Source organism: Hemiscyllium ocellatum, chromosome 20 (genome assembly GCF_020745735.1).
Source record: "Hemiscyllium ocellatum isolate sHemOce1 chromosome 20, sHemOce1.pat.X.cur, whole genome shotgun sequence".
Lineage (NCBI taxonomy): Eukaryota > Metazoa > Chordata > Chondrichthyes > Orectolobiformes > Hemiscylliidae > Hemiscyllium > Hemiscyllium ocellatum.
The window spans coordinates 70,637,970-70,657,738 of NC_083420.1; the positions used below are offsets into that span (position 1 = coordinate 70,637,970).

General features: G+C 43.2%; 1 protein-coding gene across 1 annotated transcript; it reads left to right on the forward strand.

Annotated features, from left to right (window-relative positions):
• The first annotated feature begins 4,814 nt into the window (after window positions 1–4,814).
• On the forward strand, window positions 4,815–18,527 carry LOC132825299 (immunoglobulin kappa light chain-like). The gene is made up of 3 exons (XM_060840403.1): window positions 4,815–4,908; window positions 14,345–14,680; window positions 18,193–18,527. The coding sequence occupies exons 1-3, from the start codon at window positions 4,815–4,817 to the stop codon at window positions 18,519–18,521; spliced, it is 759 nt and encodes a 252-aa protein (XP_060696386.1). The 3' UTR covers window positions 18,522–18,527.
• Window positions 18,528–19,769: the final 1,242 nt, after the last annotated feature.

Sequence of the window (19,769 nt, forward strand, 5' to 3'; positions counted from 1 at the left end):
AATGTATCCAATTTGTCCCATTTGTCCAGCTCTTACTATAAAATTCGGCAATTGTTTCCTTTCAACTGTTTGTCCAAGTTGCTTTTGAATCTGCTTCTACTCACAGGGCAGGCAGTTGTCATGAACTGCTCTCTCAAAAGTTCCCTTCTTATATCATGTTATTTGGACTCTTTGTTAAAATTGATGCAATCTAGTTGCTGACTTCCGTGCCTGCAGAAAAAGAAATGGTCCTGTATTTACTGTATCAAGCCTCATTTACTTTCAACACGTCATGGAATTAGAGTCCAGAGTGTCAAGCTGAAAGAGCCCACAGGCAGCATCCAAGGAGCAAGAAAATCGATGAGCCAGTCATAAGCCCTTCATCAGGAATGACGCTTGTGGGCTGAGGAATAAATGGGCGGTGGTGTGGGCGGGGCGAAGCTAGCAGGGAATGGGATCGGTACATGAATTTAGGAGTGTAAGTGATAGTTCAGAGGCGTTGATGGAGCGGACAGATGGGAAGCAAGATGGCCAGGGTGGACCTTTCAAGAAGGCGGTGTCGAGTTGGAGGCTTGGGAATGGGATAAGTTTCGGGGAGAGCCTTAGATGCTGCCTGACATGCTGTGCTTTTCCAGAACCACACTCTTGACTTTGATCTCCAGCAGCTGCAGTTCTTGTTTTCGCCTACATCACCTTCTAACACGAGAGGAGAAGAATGTTTAGACTATCTAAACTATCTAAATGCTGTCTTTTCGTTGAGTGATCGAGTTACTCCCACCTCTCCCCTACGACACCAGGGCCTCACAGGCTTATTTCCGTCAAGACCCCATACCTCCCGCCATTGCAATCGCTAATTGTCTCCACTTATTTTGCCGGAATGACCCTAATTTCTAAGTCATTACCTATCTCTTTTTAAAACAAAGGTCTTCCTCAAATCCAGCATCTGTTGTTCAACGAATTATCAGATAATTTCATTGGAAAGACGGGATCTTTTGCCACACAAAGTGTGCCCTGGTCACTGTTAGAAATTGCCACGGACAGATACACCTTTCGCAGGCAGATTGTTCATTCGGGCTATGGTTTTTTCCACTCACTTTTCTGTTCCCTTGCTACCTGCTACAGTTTCAGTCTATCAGTTGAATCAGGTGGAAATGGTCAACCTTGCTCCATAGTGATGGTTCTGAGCAACGCTTGGTGATGTACTTTGAAGTCCCCAAATGAGAGTTTATCCAGCATCCTTCTGACCCCCAGCGCTCCCTCCAAGTACACATGGAGGAGGACGTACTGTTTACGTGAGTCTTTCATCCCCATGTTTGATTTAAGATGTCATAGTTTTTCATAACTAACGTTTAGGGCTCCCATAGTAACTCCTTTCTGACAGCATACACCATTGTGTTGCTATACCTGCTCGGTCTAACTTACTAGTTAAAAACAGAATGACAGAACAATTCTTTGCATACTTCACAGCTCAGAGACAGAGCTGCTGCTGCTGCCGCTTCTGCTGGATTCAATTTCTAATATGCAAGTGCATGCGTGTGTGTTTTTGAGAGAGTGACTGACATGTTTCCCATCACTGTGGTGGTTTTGTAAGAAAAAAGAATATCAGGGGCATTTTTGTTGACAGAATGTAAAGCTATCACCAAGTCTGCACTTTGTTTCCCAAAAGCAGAGGTTATCACATTGTGAGCAGTGAATGCAGTTATAAGTGCAGGTAAATTGTTTTCACCTCGAAGTTATGTTTGCAGCCTTGAATATTGAGGATAAATGGGGTAAATGGGCAGGTATTGCACTCTCGACAGTTGCGGGGGAGAAGCTATTCGGCCGTGTGTGTGTATTGGGAACATAATGAGAGTGGACGAGAGAGTCCCGGAGATGCCCCCCATCTCTGTGTCATCTTAAGTTAAAATACATTTGCTTCTTTCCTCAAAGTCATTAACTAATCTCCAAGCAACGCCAATTATTTCAGGCCACCAATCTGGAAAAGAACTCTTGTCACCACTTACTGTTTCCTGCTCAATCGCCAACTATTTATACATGCCAGCACACTACCAGCAACATCGCAGACTCTGAAGCCTTTTGGACTTCCAATTCCAACAAATCTACTGGTTTCCCTCTGTCCGTTCTCGATGAGGCTTATTTGATAAACCCTCACAATATAGTCAGCCATGATATCTCTTTCATGGCTGAATTTGTTTGATTAGATTATGATTTTTCAAATGTTCTGCGACCACTTACTAAGAGAAAATATATCACAATTTTAAACAATGTATGTTACCGTAATCAGTCAATAATTACTGACATTTTAGTGAAATAATTAAAACGATAGTTCTCTGCTCCCTTATGTTGTTATAATGACTTACTCCTCATCAGCAAATCTATTGTGCACTGAACTATGAGTTGTTTCAAGAACATATTGCGTGAGAAAAGTTCTTCTGTAAACTGGATTGTCTGCTTCTACCAGTCTTTTGTAAAGGTGAGACAGAAATTTGTGTAAGCTCGACAACAGACAGAGCTCACTCGACCGATTGTGACTGTTAGTCAAAGTTATCCAATTTGTCCAGCTCATTAGGTGAAATCCTGCAATTGATTGCTTTTCAGATGTTTTACCAATTGTTATTTTGAAAGTTGTTTTTGAATCCGCTTCTAGTCACATTGCTGACAGCTATCATGAACTCGTTGTATAATAAAGTTGCCTTCTCTTTTGTTTTTTCGACTCTTCGTTAAACGTGTACAATCTGGTTTCTGACCCTTCTGTCTGAAGGAACAATTTGTCCTGTATTTACTGCAACAAATCTCGCTAACTTTGAACACATCATGGAATTAAATGATTTCGATGTGAGCATAAGACATATAGATACTGAGTTTGCAGATGACAACAAAAGAGAAGGTGCAGTGGACAGCGAAGAAGGTTCTCTCAGATTACAACTGGAACTTGATCAGATGGCCCAATAGGCTGAGGAGTGGCAAATGGAGTTTAATTTAGATAAATGTAAGGTACTGCATGTTGGGAAAGCAAATATTAGCAGGATTCTTAACGGCAATATCACAGGGAGGGTTACTGAACAAAGAGAACTTGGAGTACAGGTTCGTAACTCCTTAAAAGTTGAGTCGCATGAAGATGGGAAAGTCAAGAAGGTGTTTGGTATGCTTTCCGCTATTGGTCAGAGAATTGAGTACAGGAGTTGGGAGGTCATGTTGTGGCTGTAAACGACACTGGTGCGGCCACTTTTGGAATATTGAGTTCAATTTTGAGGTCTCCTTCCTATCGGACGGATGTTGTGAAACTTGGAAGGGTTCAGAAAAGATTTACAATGATGTTGCCAGAGTTTGAGGATTTGAGCTGTAGGGTGAGTTTGAATAGACTGGAGTTGTTTTCCCTGGAGTGTCGGAGACTGAGGGGTGACCTTATAGAGATTTGTAAAATTATGATGGCTTGGATAGGATAACTAGACAAAGTTGCTTCCCTGGGTGTGGGAGTCCAGAACTAGAGGGCGTGGGTTTATGGTGAGAGAGGAAAGATACAAAAGACACTTAAGGAGTAACATTTTTCACGCAGAGGGTGGTACAAGCATGGAGTGAGCTGCCAGAGGAAGTGGTGGAAGCTGGCATAATTGCAAAATTAAATGCGTATTGATATATGGGTATATGAACAGGAAAGATTTGGAAGGCATTGGGCCAGATGTTGGGCAGGAGGGATTAGATGGGCTTGGGTTATCTGATTGGCATGGAAGAGTTGAACCGAATTGTCTGTTTCTGTGGTGGACATTAGTGTCAAGAATGTGCTGCTGGAAAAGCACAGAAGGTCAGGCATCATCCAAGGAGCCGGAAAGTCGACCTATCTGTCATAATTCCTTCGTCAGGAATGACATCTGTGGGCTGAGAAATAAATAGGAGGTGTAGTGGTGGGGGAAAGGTGGCTGTGAAAGTGATAGATAGATGAAGAAACAGTCATAGTTTGGATAGGTGGGTGCAGCGGACAGGAGGGCTTTTAAATGGATAGATAGGACTGGTAAAGAGGGCAATTCCAATTTGGAAGCTTGGAACTTGGAAAGGTTTTGGGAGTGGTCTTTGAATGCTGCCTGACTTGTGTTTTTCTAGCACGACACTCTCGATTCTGCTGTCCAGCATTTGCAGTTCTCATGTCCACCTACATCATGGAACCAGACCTTCTAATATCAGAGGAGCACATTATTCAGAATATCAAGTAAATGCTCATTTCATGAAGCGATCCAGTCACTCCCAACCCTCGCCTACTCCACCGCTAGATCCACACAGGTTTATTTCCATTAACATACCATGCAACCTGCCATTGCAATAATAAATCTTCTCCACTTTCCTTACCTGAATGACACTAATTTCCAAGTCATTACCAATTGCTCTTAAAAAAATTCTTCCTCCCATCGCAGATATGTTGCCCAACATTACTTCAGATATACTCAGTATTGAATTGTACTTTTTCTCGATCCGGACTCTGCGCTGATCATTTTACTGAAGCTGTCACGGATATATGCACCTTCCGCTGGTAGATTGGTCAGAATGGGTGTGGATATGATTGTCGCGCGTGTTCGTTCCCTCACTCTCTGCTAAGTTCGAGTCTATCATCTGAATCAGGTGGAAATGGGCAACTGTGCACCTTGTAACGCTCCTTAATAACTCTTGATGATCAATTTGAAGTCCATGTAGGAGAGTCTATCCAGCATCCATCTCACCCTCAGTGCTCCCTCCAACATGGAGGAGTATTTATTGTTCTGGTGTGTTTGCAGGCGACGGCGGTGCTGTGTGGAGATCAGCAGGATGTTTCCTTCCTCATGTTTGACCAGCTGCAATGAGACGCCATGGGTTCCATAGCAAATGGTGGGGGCACGCAGAGTGATGCCCTTGCGACTGTATGCAACAGTATGCTGCTAAGCCCCCTCGTCTATCTCGCCAGTAAACAAAAACAGAAAAAGAGAACAGTCTTTGCATACTTCACAGCTTAAAGATAGAGCTGCTGCCGCTGGAATAATTTTCTGATCTCTGAGTGCAGGCGCTAGTGTTTTTAAGAGAGTGACTGACACTTTCCCCATCACTGTGATGTTTCTGCAAAAAATAAGGAAGAGTCACAATAGCACGGAATTGCCTCCTCTTGTGCTGTCAGATACAGAGAGTGAAAGCCATTCACAGTTTTCTCCTATCTCAGTAAGAAACGTCTCAGCTGCTCTCTGCTCCTCCCTTCATTTCCACTATTGATGACGTTTCAACCTTACGATCTGTCAGAATTTGCAGTTTGTTTTGTTTTTTACACTGGGGCTGTGTGTTCTGGTCAGAATCTCTATTAATAATCGTCAAATCAATGGAACTTATGGCAGGTAAGAGCAGTCAATACTGTGGATCCAAGATCTCACTGAGAAATATAATGCGAAGTTCACGTCGATCCACTTAGCTCCCAGGAGAAACTCATCCCTCTCTCTGAGCATGGTCTTCTACTTATCCAGACTCTATGCAGCCTTGGTCTAATCTTAGAAGATGATATGAGGACCACGTCCTCCACATCACAAACATCAGCCACTAAAAATCTCAGCCTTGTCTTTCGGACTCCAAACGTGAGCATTCCCAAGTTAACCTTACGATATCACAGCATTCACCACCTTCGGGAAATTTGGACTCATTTCAAACTCTGCTACTCATATCTGAACTCACACCAAGTCCCATTCCCCGATCCCGCCCCTGTGCTTACTCTGCTTATTGGCTCACAATTCAGCAGCAACTGGATTTTCAAATTCCCATCATTGTTTGATAAGTTTCCCTACAGTGTGGCAATAGGCCATTTACCTCAACAAGTCCACACCGAACCTTCGAATAGTCACCCACTAAGCCTTATTTTTCTTCATTTGCTCGTGCCTAATGCACCGAACGCTATGGGGAATTTAGCATGGCCAATTCACCTGATCTGGACATTGTTTGGAATGTGGGATGAAACCAGAGCACCCGGAGGAAACTCACAGAGACACAGGGAGAATTTGCAAACTCCACACAATCACCCAAGGCAGGACTCCATCTCAGGTCACTGGCGCTGTGTGGAGCATTGTTAACCACAGAGCCACCATGTCGCCCACCGTGTAATCAAACCCATGCTTGTCCTGAACCACCATATCTCTGTAACGTCCTCCAGCATGCTCAGTAACCTTGGATGCATGGTGCTCTACTCTTTCATCCAAGTCATTGGGAAATATCATGAAAAGCTTAGGTCCCAGCACAGATTCATGGTGACACGACTATTCACGCAGTATATCTCCTGGACCCAAGCAATTACTCTTCATTAATTGCATATCTTTCCATGTTGATGAGGAGTCTGTCAAACAGAGAAATATAAAAAAAAGGAGCAAGCATAGGGATTTCGCCCTACTCTGTAATTTATGACGAACATGGCTGGTCATTCAATTCAGTCCCCTGATCCCGCTTTCTACCAAAACCCTTTGATCCCGTCAGATTGAAGAACTGGAGCGAGCTCCTCATTACAAATGTTCGATGTTTTGGGCTCATACAGAAATAAACGTTGCTGGAAAGGTTCAAAACGTTGAGAAATATCTGTGAAAAGAAATCAGCGTTGACATTTTGTGTTCGGTGAACCCTCCTCAGGACTGATGATAGCTCTGAAAATGCTAATTTGTGTGCCGAAGATAGGGTGGGTGAGTGCAGTGAGGTGTAATCAATATTTGGAAAGAGGGACCAAAAAGATCAAAGTACAGTTGATTATATAAAGCAGTGGATAATGATTTGGTTAGTCGAGTGAAAAACTAGTAATGGAGACGTTTCGTGTCTATGTATTTCAGACTATGTGATGATAAGGCTTGAAGTGTGGGTCTGAGCGCTAGGACTTGGGAGAAATCAAGCCGAAAATTATTGAACGCAACATTGAGTCAGGAGAGCTCTAAGGCCCCAAGGGGAAAATGCGGTGTTCTTCAACATGCACTGGTATTCATTGGAACATTTCAAAAAGCTCGTGACAGAAATATTGCGCTAAAATGACAGGCAACTGAAAAGACAGGGCTATTTTTGTGGGCAGTGCAGACGTTTTGTAAATCGAACACTCAGTCTACACGTCGTTTCTCAAATTTAGAGGATGCCACATGTGAGCAGTGAATGCAATAGACTAGATTTCGAGAATTGCAGATAAATTGTTGCGTCACCTAGAATGCATGTTTGGGTCCTTGGATGCTGATGAAGGAGGAGGGAAGTTGCGAGGGGGTGTACGGGTGTGTTGGGAGTGAAGAAAGCATGGACCAGAGAGTTCTGGAGATGGTCCTTTTTTGTGTCATCTCAAAACATGGAAGAAGTACGTTTGCTTTCTTTCCAAGTTATTAACCTGTGACTATCGATTATACAAATGTCTCAGCAAGAGGCCCAGCAATCACTTGGGCCTCTTGCTGAGATCTTCCCACTATTGTGAGGGAAATTGTTTTCGGGAAATTGATGGAATTAAAGTTTAATAAAGTCACTGGACAAATAATTTACATCCCAAAATACTCCAGAAGGTGGTACATAAGTTGTTGAAATAATGGTGTTCATCTATCACGGTTCTCTTTTTTCAGGTAATGTTCCTTCAAGTTGCAGGTTTGCTCATAAGATCTCAGAATTGAAAAAGGTCGTGAGAGAGAAAACAGCAAGTTTCCGGCCGTTCTGCCTAACGGTGTTATTGGGGGAAAATACTCGAATTCATGACTAAACAGAGTTGTATAATTATACAAGAGACATGGGCAAAATGAATACAAAACAGCTTGTTCTTGTTTGTCAAAAGGTCAATACCAGGTTGGTAACCATTCAATCGGAAAAACAGAAGGTTTAGAGGGGAGTTGAGGAGCAGGTTTTACCCACAAGGTATTGGGGATCTGGAATGTACTGCTTGAGCTAGAGATGGTGGTGGGAAACCTCATAACATTCAAAGCGTACTTGGATAAATACTTAAAATATCATAGCATTTAAATCCATGCGCCCTATGTTGCAAGTGGGGCTAGTGTAGGCTTAGGTTGACTGGCATTGATTCAATTGTCCGATGGGACTCTTCTAACGGTATAATTTCGTCGCACTATTGTGAGCAGTTTTGATTTCCTTATCTGAGGAAAGATGTTCGGGCTGTGCAGGAAGGGCACAAATCTAACTGATTCCTGGGATGACAGGACTCATATCTGATGAAAAACTGGATAGGTTATGAATATACAATATTCACTGGAGTTCAGAAGATTGAAGTGAGTTACACTGAAAGCTTCAAAACCCTAAGAGGACAAGGTAGGAAGAATATAGGAAGGATATTTCTGACGACTGGAGAGTCCAAAACCAAGCTTTACTGTACTAAGTCATGCAAAGGATATTTGAGAATGAGAATGGGAGAATTGAACCCTGCTCTCTGGCACTGTGGTTATCACTGCTGCCTCACAGCGCCACAGACCCGGGTTCAATTCCTGCCTCAGGCGACTGACTGCGTGGAATTTGAACATTCCGAACGTGTCTGCGTGGGTTACCGCCAGGTACTCCGGTTTCCTCCCACAGTCCAAAAATGTGCAGGTTAGGTGAATTGGCCATGCTAAATTGCCCGTAGTGTTGGGTGAAGGGGTAAATGTAGGGGAATGGGTCTGAGTGGGTTGTGCTTCGGCAGGTCGGTGTTCGTTGAGCCGAAGGGCCTGTTTCCACACTGTAGGTAATCTACTCTAATCTCAACTTCACTCGGAGAGTAGAAATCTGTGAAAGTTGCAATCATAGAAAGCAGAAGAGCCAGAAATATTGAATGTTCTAATAGGGATTAGAGGCAGTTAATGGTGAGTAAGCATGAACAGGGTATTGAATTTGATGATCAGCCATGATCATATTGAATAACGGAGCAGGAGCTGAATGGCGCAGATCTGTTCCTAGTTTGGCGACAGGCGACAGAGACGAGGGACAATATGTGTCCCCAACAAGCAACATACGAATAGTGGTGTCCTCAGGGATCTGAGCTGGATCCTCAGCATTTCACAATATTTCCAAATGACTTGAGTGAAGGAACGGTCATGTCAGGAGTCACAAAGATATGGCTGAGGTTATCAGTGTCAGATCATTGTGATATGGAGGACTGGGGGCTCAAGTAAAACTCAAAGATGAAGCCAAGTTTTAAAGAATCTGTTTAAGCAGGAGAAAGGGCTCTGGGAGACGGATGTGGGTGGACATGAAGTTGAAGAAGATGGCTTTAATCTTGCAAAAGTGTGTCCTGGTCTGCCTTGTTACAAAGTCTTGACAGCTGTTAGCTGCTGTACCTTTCACTTACAAGGCACATATTATTAGAGATTCTGACCACAGCAGAAAGCCCCAGTGTAAAAATAACTGCAAAGTCTGACATATTTCCCGGTTAAGCTTCACCAATAGAGGAAGTGAAAGGAGGACCTCAGACCAGCTGGAGTTTGTTTCTGAGATGAGAGAAAAATGTGAACCGTCGGCACTCCCTGGAATCTTTAGGTACAGGACGAGGTTGTCGAACCCAACGTGTCTGTGATTGACACATTTAGTTCCACTATTCCCCTCTCTCTACCCATAACCCAGCAAATGTCCTCTTTCTAGCTTGATATGCAATTACCTCTTGTAGACTGGGTGCACAGCACGAGGCTGTCCTTAAGATGACCTCAAAATCGGCCTCTCATTCATTCATTTGGAGATAACCTGACTCTTTTGGGCAGTGGATTCAATGAGCATGATGCTGAAAATGCACATCTGGAAATGCCAGCACACAAGGAGCATGACAGTTGACGTTTCAGGCATAAGCTCTTCATCTGGAAACTGCTCCTGACCTGCTCCTCGGATGGTGCTTGACCGCCTGTGCTTTTACAGCATGAAACACGTTGACTGATTAACTCTATTAGCAGGTCATTTAGGAAGGAGCTCCATGTCTACTCATCTCCATTATTGAGTGCAATGCAAGATGGGCTATATTTTCTTGGCCCTTATTGAGGCTGCTATTGGAAGGTGCCCACGTTTATTAGTCTTTATTGGATGGTATGAAAACAAGAGGCCAGTTTCTACTCCTCTGCGTTTGAAGTACACTTGAGAAGTAGGCCAGGATGCCCAATTCCTGTCGGAAATAGTCCATGTCTAGGAGGGAAACACGCCCTTTGGACGACTCGTCCATGCCAAGCAAGTTTCTAGAACTGAACGTGTCCCTTTTCCCAGTATGTGTCTCAAATTCATCTAAACCTCTCCTTTCAATGTGCCTGTCCAAACATCCTTGAAATGTAGCAATTGCACTTGTCTCTAACAGTTCCTCTGGCATCTCGTTCCGTATAAGATCCAATACTGTGTGAAAAAGTCGCTGCTAAATGTGTTCTCCAATCGTAAACCTCTCTACTCTACTATTGGACTCTTTTAACTCAAGGGAAAATACTTTGTCTATTCGCCATATCAATGATGCTCATTATTTCAAGGAGCTAGGGTTGGACTAATGTAGAGGAAGTTAAATACAACACAATACAAGGTTATAGCCCAACAGGTTTATTTAGAAGTACCAGCTTTGGAAGCAGTATTCCGTCATCAGGTGATTCTTCATCATAGCTCTGCAAACATTGATAATATTTCACCTTAGTCTCCTATAATAAAGCGAGAAGAAGTATAGACCTATCCATCTTTATCATTCTAAATCTCTAGACTCGATAACATCCTGGTAAATCGATTTTTTATTATGTGTTTCGTTTTGAAGACACCTTTCATATAGAAGAAATATATGCAGAGTACAAATTTAGTTTAACAAAGCCTTGTACAGCTGTAACATGATATTGCAATTCCTCGCTATGCCCAGTGAAAGAAAGCGTGTTAAGTACCTTTCACATCTCCCTACCTATGTGTAACACACCTCTCAATGAACCACTCATCTGCATCCCTCGGTCTCTCTGTTCAATGATACTCCCCAGGGTCAGAGCATGTCTTACCAAAATGCAACTACCTTACCTAATTTTCTAGAAATTAAGCTCCGCCTGTAATTTCTTGATCCGTTGGTACAGTTGATCAAGATGCTCATGTACTCTTCGACAACATCCTTCTTTGTCCACTATATCTTCAATGTAGGGGTCAGCCACAAATTGATTGAATATTCAAACTATGTCTCATTCAAATAGTTCATATAAATGATGCACCACAGTGGATCCAGGATTGTGCATTGTGTCGGACACCGGCTTCCAATCTTTAAGAACAACACTCCACAACCAGACGCTTCCTCCTACCAACATTTTTTGGTATCGAAATGATTAGGTCTCCATGAATCTTATGTGATCCAACTTTACTAATCAGTGCGTCTTGGGGGGATGTTTCCAAGTCCACGTGAACAATATGCCTTCATCTCTCTTTTGAGTCACTTCATCAAAAAACTCAATCGGTTATAAGAGGGTCCAGTGGAAATAAAGTTAATTTTCAGTGGTCTCTATTGGAGGGTCCAATTGGAAAGGAGGTCCATTTTTACTGGTCTATATTGGAGAGTCCACTAGGAAGCTGGCAATTCTCAAAGCTGTCCGTGTGGGAGGAGGTTGATGTTTAGAGGTCTATGTTGAATAGTAAAATAGGAAGGAAACCATTCTTGTTTGGTCTCCCCTGGAAAGTGAATGGGAATCTGATCACGTTTGAAGGCTCCAGTCCGCAGGAGGTTCATGCTCACAGATCACTATTGGAATGTCTGGTAGAACAGGGAAACCATGATGGTTGTGGGGTTCATTTCTTTTCTCTGGTAACTGTGGTGATGGTCCAGATTTTATCCCAGTAAAACGCTCTGACTTGCAGCTTGATCACAGTGGCGAAACATGAGGGAAAGGGATAGGAACATGTTGTGAATGGGCAGAATGGCTTAATGGATCAGAGGCATTGTTTATACAGCTCAGACAGATGGCCTAATTATATCCCCCTTTAGTTTGACTTCATGTAAAGAGGATTATATCTAAACCAGTCCCCAGTGAGAATGGGTCAACAGCACAAAACTGCCCTCCATTAGACAAAATCTGTCTGTCTTGCTGTGAGAGGTCGAAGCCTGTCCAGTGTGGTTTATGAGGCCGTTCTCCAGAAGAAAACATGCTTCTGGAGTCAAGGGTCAACATCAGTACTAAGTCAAAGCAGAGGAGATTTACCTGGCAACAATGTGGGAAAGGGTGAGAGGGGGTTTGTGTCAGTGAGGGAGAGATTGTGTGCGTGTGAGAGAGAGGGTGAGAGAGAGAGACAGAGACATAGAAAGAGAAAGAGAGAGATAGATGTAGAGGATTTTAACGCATGAGCGACAAATAAAGAGGGAGTGACAGAGAGGCAGATGATAGCCAACACGTTTGGCTGTGATTAGACTCGAGGAGGTGGCAGAGAAGATTTACCATTATACTGCCTGGTCTGGACATTCTGACATATGAGAATGGATTGGAAACGCTGTTTATTTTCCATGGAACAGTGAAGGTTCGGGGGAGATATGGTAGAGCAAAATAGGATTATGTGAGTTAGATATTGGGAGGGGTTGGAAGGCACTTTTTCCCAAGCGTAGATTCATGAAGGCATTAATCTACGCATTTAAGAAAGTGTACAGCACAAAAGCAGGACCATTCGTTTCAATTCAACGTGCTGACCAGATATATTAAATTACTCCACTCTATTTGCTAGAATTTGCTCATCGCCCTCTGAACCTTTCCAATTAATTTAACCATTCAGATGTCTTCAAAATATTGTAATTGTAACAGCGTCCACCACCTCATCTGGCAGCTCATTCCACCAATGTGCCAGACCTCTTGTTTTGGAAACCACTACCCTGGGGAAAAGACCATAGCCATTCACCCTATTTCGGCCCCTCATGATTTGAAATACTTCATTACAGTCACCCATTCGTGTCCCATGCTCTTAGGAGAGTCAACCAGTCTGTTCAGAGGAGACGTGAATAGAAATGTCAATAACCAGGGTCGGGATTGATGGCAATACAGAAGTGGAAAGATAGAAACTACGAGAAGAAGTCGGCCATTAAGCCTGGCTGACCGTTCTGTCATTCATTATGATCATGGCTGATCCTCTCCCTCAATGCCATGTTCCTGCTTTCTTCCCCAAACCCCCCTGATGGTGTTAAAATGTAAAGAAATCTACATTTTCTTTTTCTTAAATATACTCAGTATCTTATCCTCCACAACTTTTGTGGTAGAGAATTCCACAGGTTGACCACTTACTGACGATTGGCTTTTGCAACTTCCATCACCCTGAGATTTTGTCCGCTGGTTATAGACTCGTCAAACAGGGGAAACCTCCTCTCTGCACCGAGTCTGTCTGGTTCTGGTATAATTTGACATGTTGAAAGCAGAAGAGAGTTGAGGAGAAAAGTTTTCACCCAGAGTGTGCTTGAAACGGTCGTAGATTCACAAACTCTCAGAACGTTGAAGTAGGATTTAGATATTCACTTGTGTTGCTGTCGCCTTCATGGATATGGACCAAGAGCTGGAGAATGTGATTATTATAATCAGGTATTTGTTAACGCACACAGATACAGTGACAATGTTCACGTCTATTAATGTCAAACCGAGAGATAGTGAGATAGATCGATGCACTTAGTGAGATTGACTGCGGTGTGGGGAGACATTAAACTGTTGCTACATGACTCAGTGTTACGAGGCTATAGAGATCAGTGAGAGAATGACACAAAGGTGGAGGGTGAGAGAGATAGAGTAAGTCAGGAAGGGATTGAGGGCATAAAGACACAGGGCTGAAGAGCACGTAGAGAGATAGGTGAAGAAGGATAAGGGATGAGAAGCAGCGACAGAGGTAAATACAGACACAGAGAGAGACAGAGAGGGACTAACCAGCATTACAATACAGAGATATTGAGAGACAGACATCAAGACATGGAGAGAGACAGAGACAGGAAATAGCTTTGTCACTGGTAAAGGAGAGGTTTGTAACTGGAGACAGAAAATGAGGCAGTGAATCGGTGTAAAATAGACTTAAATATAAATGGAGTGAGAGAGTTCAAGACTTGAAATGGAAACAATGGAGAAGCGGAAGTGCAATGGGCTTACGTGGCTCTCTCTGCTTGGTACTATTTACATACTGAAGAACAGCCAGTGAGAGTCTTACAGGCTGCAGCTTTATAAAACAGAGTGAGAGTTTATCAGGAACCAGGCACAGGGACAGACGCACACACCATGATTTCAAACGTTCAGCAGATCTGGCCTCTGGCATTGTTTATCACAGGTACAAATGTCTTCCCTCCACCGTGAATCATTAGATGCTCTCTATTTCACTACAATCCCACTAACTTGTGATTGAAGGAAAAATGTTGTAACAAGAGTGACTCCAATAATCTCTCATTTGACAGAGGCTTTCTGTGGCAATTCTGATTTCACTGTATTTATATCTGATCCCTCAGGTATCAGCAGCGACATCATCATGAACCAGTCTCCCCCGGTGCTGTTTGTGCAACTGGGCCAGACTGCATCTATCAATTGTACGGCCAGTCAAGATGTTAGTGACGACGTCAATTGGTACCAGCAGCGAGAAGGTCAGAAACCCTCTCTTCTGATCAGCGATGCAAATTACCGATACACAGGCGTCCCTGAGCGTTTCATTGGCCGTCAATTGGGAACCAGTTTTACTTTGACAATCAGCAACGTTCAGGAAGAGGATGTCGCTGACTATTACTGTATGCAGGATCATAGCGTGCCTCAAACACTTTCATTTGGTAAAGGAACCAAGCTCCAACTCAGTAAGTCAATCTCAATTCTCCTTTATTCAAAATCCTTTCAATACTGAAGCACAACTTCAAAAACATAAAAACTGAATTTCTGAATGCTTTATTCGGGAGCAGTAGTGAATAAAATAGTTGATTGAGGAGCATAGAGTCTAACAGAATGTCCAGCTCTATTTCTTGCGTTCCATTCCCCCTTTAAGCAGCAAGATGTAAATCAGTAAGTTTTACTCACAATGTGGAGGAGCTCTGTCTGCTAGCAAAATTCCTGCAGCATGGAGTGAAATCAGTGAGTAGTCTCCTGTAAGTCTCAATGTGACGGATCTATGCAGAGTTCGCTTTGAGCTCTAGCTCCGTGTCAGTCTGTAATTTCCCTGACTGCAACAGAAGCAGCGGAAACAGCAACTGCAGGAACATCACATTAAGACATCGGCTCCCACATCCCCGAGCTTTAACTTTGCTCAAACGCACAATCACAAAACACACAGAGGCCATTCGGTCCTTCGTGTTTGAATCGTCTCTCTGACTGAGCGATACACTAATTGTCGTTTTCCTGCCTCCTCCCTGTTACCATGCAAATTGTTCCTTTTCAAGCAACATTCTCATTCCCTTCGCAAAGTTTGAATTGAAGCTGTCGTGACTACACTAATATGCATTCCAAGCATTAACACTTATCTGGAAATGTTTTTCCTCGTCTCACGTTTGCTTCTTTTATCACTTACTTGTAATCCATGGCCTCTGTATCAGTTTTCTATGAGTGAGAATCCATTTTTTTCTTGTTTACTCTTTTCACACCTCTCCTGATTTTGATTTCTACTTCCTCTTCTGTATTACGAATTGAATTGAAAAGGTTAGAAATGTTCGACATTTGGAGGTGGTCCATGAGACATGATACTTTACTCTGGATTTCATTTGTCCTTTTCCGCGCTAATCCAAAACCTTGTCATATGATGGTCATTCATCCCTAAATGTCCTTTCACTGACACTTAATCTACTTGGGTCTGCTCATTCCCATGACCCAGATCCACCAGACCACATCACAGCGTCTCTTCCTCTGTGGAGTGGACGCTTTTCAAGGCATCACTACTTATTTCCCGAAATTCTTTTGTTTTCATACTTTTCTCAACAGTAAATACTGAGGCTAAATTTTTGCTTAGTAAAGCACTACCAAGTATTTTAAATAAAAAAGTTCGCAATTTCAAAGTGTGGCACATTAGGATGTGATCCACGGAGTATGTTCTATGATCATGACTTTAATCTGTTCTATTTCATGGTCACCTTAAATCTCTCGTGCAATGATCACTCTGCCCTATATGTCTCTCACTGACACTTGATGTCATTGACCCTCCTCGTTCCTGAAATGCAGGTCCAGTGGAGCGTCCTTTCTCAATAGACACGAAACACACGGTTGGAGAAAGTCCACCTGCACATACATCACAAATCTGGCCCTTCTATGCCGTTTACATAGCGACTATCCTCGTCTATATTCGGTGAATTAAAGCCCCTCATAATAACGACTGTATCATGTTGCACATCTCTGTAAATTTCTTGTAGATTTCTTCGTTTCCATCCTTCTCATAGACCTATGGACTGCACAAAACAATCTGATTGCATCTGTTTTGTTTCTTAATTCGACTCAAATCGATTATGTCTTTAATTCTCTGGGACATCCTCTTTCTACAGCTCTGCACTGATCTCCTTAACTTGTGCCACCACCCGTCACACCTTTCCCCCTTTCCTACCTTTCGTGAACACCCTGTATTCGGGAGTATCTAATATTCACTACTGCGCTTCTTTGTTCCTGGTCTTTGTTAGAGCCCGAATATCAGATTTTCTCTTTATAATCTGTGCCTGCAATTCCCCAGTCTTAGATCCGACACTTCATGCAGTTCCATACATGAGTAGACTAGCTGATTTAGACTTTATTACCCTCCGTCAATCTAACCTTTCCAAAGAAGTTACTTTCCTAGTTCTCCTGCTATCTATCCGTCTATTTTTTTTTAAGCATTGGTATTCCTCTCGGATATAATTTGCTAGATCCCATATATCCCCGCTAAACCCTCTCCAACAACACTAGCACATGGATATCAGTTCTTACTCTGTTCATGAGCAACCAGCCTGGTCTAACACATTTGCCATCTCCCCAGAGGCAGAGCCAGTGTTCCAAGAACTACTGCCCTCGCCCTGGATAATCTTTCTAGAGCCACATTCAACTGTTGTATCCTTGACTTCCGATTAACATTGCCGTTGAGCACGGGGAGTTATCCAGAAATTCCAACTTTTGAGTTCTTGCTGCGAATACACTTCCAAAATATCTAAATTCTAACTGCAGGGCCACATCTCTATTCTCCTTCTGTCACTTGGACAGATGTGGACCATGACTGTTTGCTTTATTGCTGCTCCCATTCTCCCCTTAGGTTGTTTTCGGGCCACTCAATGACTGGCTTCGCCTTGTAACCAGGGAGAAAACACACCATTCTTGATTCCCATCTGATACTGCAGAAATACCTATTGACTGCTTTCACTTTCGAATCTTCTGTCACTATCGTCGTTTCGTCTTCTTTCGTCTCACCCAGCTCTCCCCCTATTGCTGAGCCACCCATGGTGTCACTTGGTTGTTACGCAATTCCCAGTTAAACGAGAGTCCTTATCAAGTTTCCGAACTGCACACACGTGCTTCCCGTAGTAACTACCTATTTGAACTGCTATTCCCTGTCTCCCTGCTAACTCTGACGCTGTAGAGTGGTCACATCTAGAAACTTGCTCTCCATGGAACTCCCCGCCTCATGGACGCTCCTCACTGACAGCAGCTGTTAGTCAAGATCTGAAATCCGAATTCCACAGTCAGTGACCACACTTCCTATACACATTGTTCCCCAGTAGATGGGAACCATCTTGAAGTTCCCACATGGAAAAGTGTGCAATATGTCCATACACTGCTTATTTCCTGGCTGAGTTATGATGAGAAACAGCTACAGCAGGGCTTGCTATTCAATGTTTTCAGTGTTCCAGTGTTGCCTATGGTATTCTAAGTTGTTTTCTTTGGGAGTCGCATTCAGGTCGATATTTATCCCTTAACCAACATCACTAAAATTGCTCCACGACCTCATTGCTACTTGTGGGGTCTTGCAGTGTACAAACTAGCTGCCACTTGCTTATACTAAAACAGTTGCTGGTTTTGAAAGAAGTCCTTCCCTGTCTGAAAATGTCTTTTGGAGAGCCAGAGGTGAGAAATGCTCGATACTTGATCCTATGTATTGTATGATTCTCTGATTCGAATAAACCTCCCATGTACAGTCTGCCCTTTGGTGATAAATCAGTCTCTTCTTCATGTTGAACAGCACTTCGAGGAAGTATTGAGGGTTGTGAGGGTACAGAATATACGCTGGGTGGGGGACTTCAGTGTCCTTTTGTTGTGTTTTATACGTATTGGTCACTAGCATTCAAACCAACAGTCTTGCAATTTACTGTTCGGAGAATTGAAATACCTTTCAAACGCAGGGACTAAAATTGCTTCTCTTGTCTTGCAGGCCGTGAGAGGTCTCAGCCCAAGCTGATCCTGCTACCCCCCTCTCTGGAACAGGTCAAGGCCAAGAGCGCTGCCACTCTGATGTGCCTTGTCAATCATTTCTATCCTGCAGAGCTGAATGTGCAGTGGAAGAAGGATGGTGCAATCATTTCGGATGGGGTTCAGACAAGCAACTACCTGCGAGCTTCAGACAGCACCTATAGCCTCAGCAGCCTGCTGACACTTTCTCGTTCCGATTGGGAGTCCAATGTTCGCTTCTCCTGTGACGTCACTCATGTGACCCTCTCCTCTCCCCTCAGCCGGAGCATCAGGAGATCAGAATGTGTGTAAAGTGCCCGAGACAGTTCACACAGAAGGCACAACTTTAAATAAAACAGAGCTGAGCTTACAGCACAAAGGCCATTGTCAGCATTGGTTTTTAACTCTCTTCCATCTCGGCACTGTCTCAGAGACACTTCTGAGTTTTACGGGTTAAGAAAGGGCATTTGGGCAGTGTAGAGAAAGATTTACTCTGTATCTAACCGTATGCAGTCTCTGCCCCAGAAGTGTTAGCTGGCGACAGTGTCAACTTCTGATGCGAAGTAAGGTTCCTCAAAGATGTTGATATATGTCAGCTGCAGAAAAAACAATGTGTACCTTTGTATGCTCTGGTTTAGTAAATCAGACATCCTTCCCGCTCAGCCACTAGTTCCAATTTAAGGTTTGGTCACTGTTTAAAGCGATAGGATTCTCATGTAATTAAGAAAATCTCCACCAGTGTTTGTCTCAAGCTCCATTATAGCTGTGAATTCGTGCAACTTGCTTTACCTAGGTTCTTATTTGAGTCTTTTCTCTGTCAATGTTAATCTGCAAAATGGAATAAATTCGAAGAAGTTTGAAGTTGATGTCTCTTAGGTGATGTGTAATTTGAAGTATAGTGTGTGAACTGAAAAGCCCAGCCCTCAAGGGGTCATTACACAATAGTCTGATGGTAATTCCCCTTTTCACCAAACCAGCCATTCTGCAGAACAACATCCCAAGCCTCAAGTGTTTGAAGCCAGAACCACAGGGGACACTGTACTGATCAACGTGACCAGCACGATCTTTCTACCCAGAATATCAATTGAACAGGATTTGAGTAATAAATATTCCATAAGCTAGACCGAGCTTTTCTTTTCTCTTCAATTGTTTTCCCCGTGTGCTTCTGAGATCAGTTTGGGTGTGTTCAGTTCAGGGATTCTGGGAGTCCCGGCTGGGAAGTACACTCAATGATCAACTGGTTACACTTTCTGCTGTAAAATTTTGTAGTGGTCAGGCCACTTCAGTGAGCATTGTTCAGCGAGTGGATTCCAAGGCAACTCATTGTCCTGATGGTTATGTCTTTCAATCCACCAATGGCTCCAGCAATGTCATTCACTGGCTCAATTACCAGTGAAACACAAGGGTACTGAAACATTACCTGAACAGGCCCTCACACAGCGGGGAGGCTGCTGGTATCTCATAAACCCTTGGATTCTGCCCCAGTTGTCCACCGTGGCTTTTTGATTCAAACAGGGCAACAGCAAACTGATTCCACTATCAGTGGATAAACCTGAGCTG

What these genes read in the sequence shown, in the direction of transcription:
- LOC132825299 (XM_060840403.1), top strand. Translation starts at nt 4,815, where the DNA reads ATGGGTTCCATAGCAAATGGTGGGGGCACGCAGAGTGATGCCCTTGCG. An exon ending in CCCCCTCGTCTATCTCGCCA is followed by an intron (nt 4,909 to 14,344) that starts GTAAACAAAAAC and finishes CTGATCCCTCAG; the next exon opens with GTATCAGCAGCGACATCATC. An exon ending in AGGAACCAAGCTCCAACTCA is followed by an intron (nt 14,681 to 18,192) that starts GTAAGTCAATCT and finishes CTTGTCTTGCAG; the next exon opens with GCCGTGAGAGGTCTCAGCCC.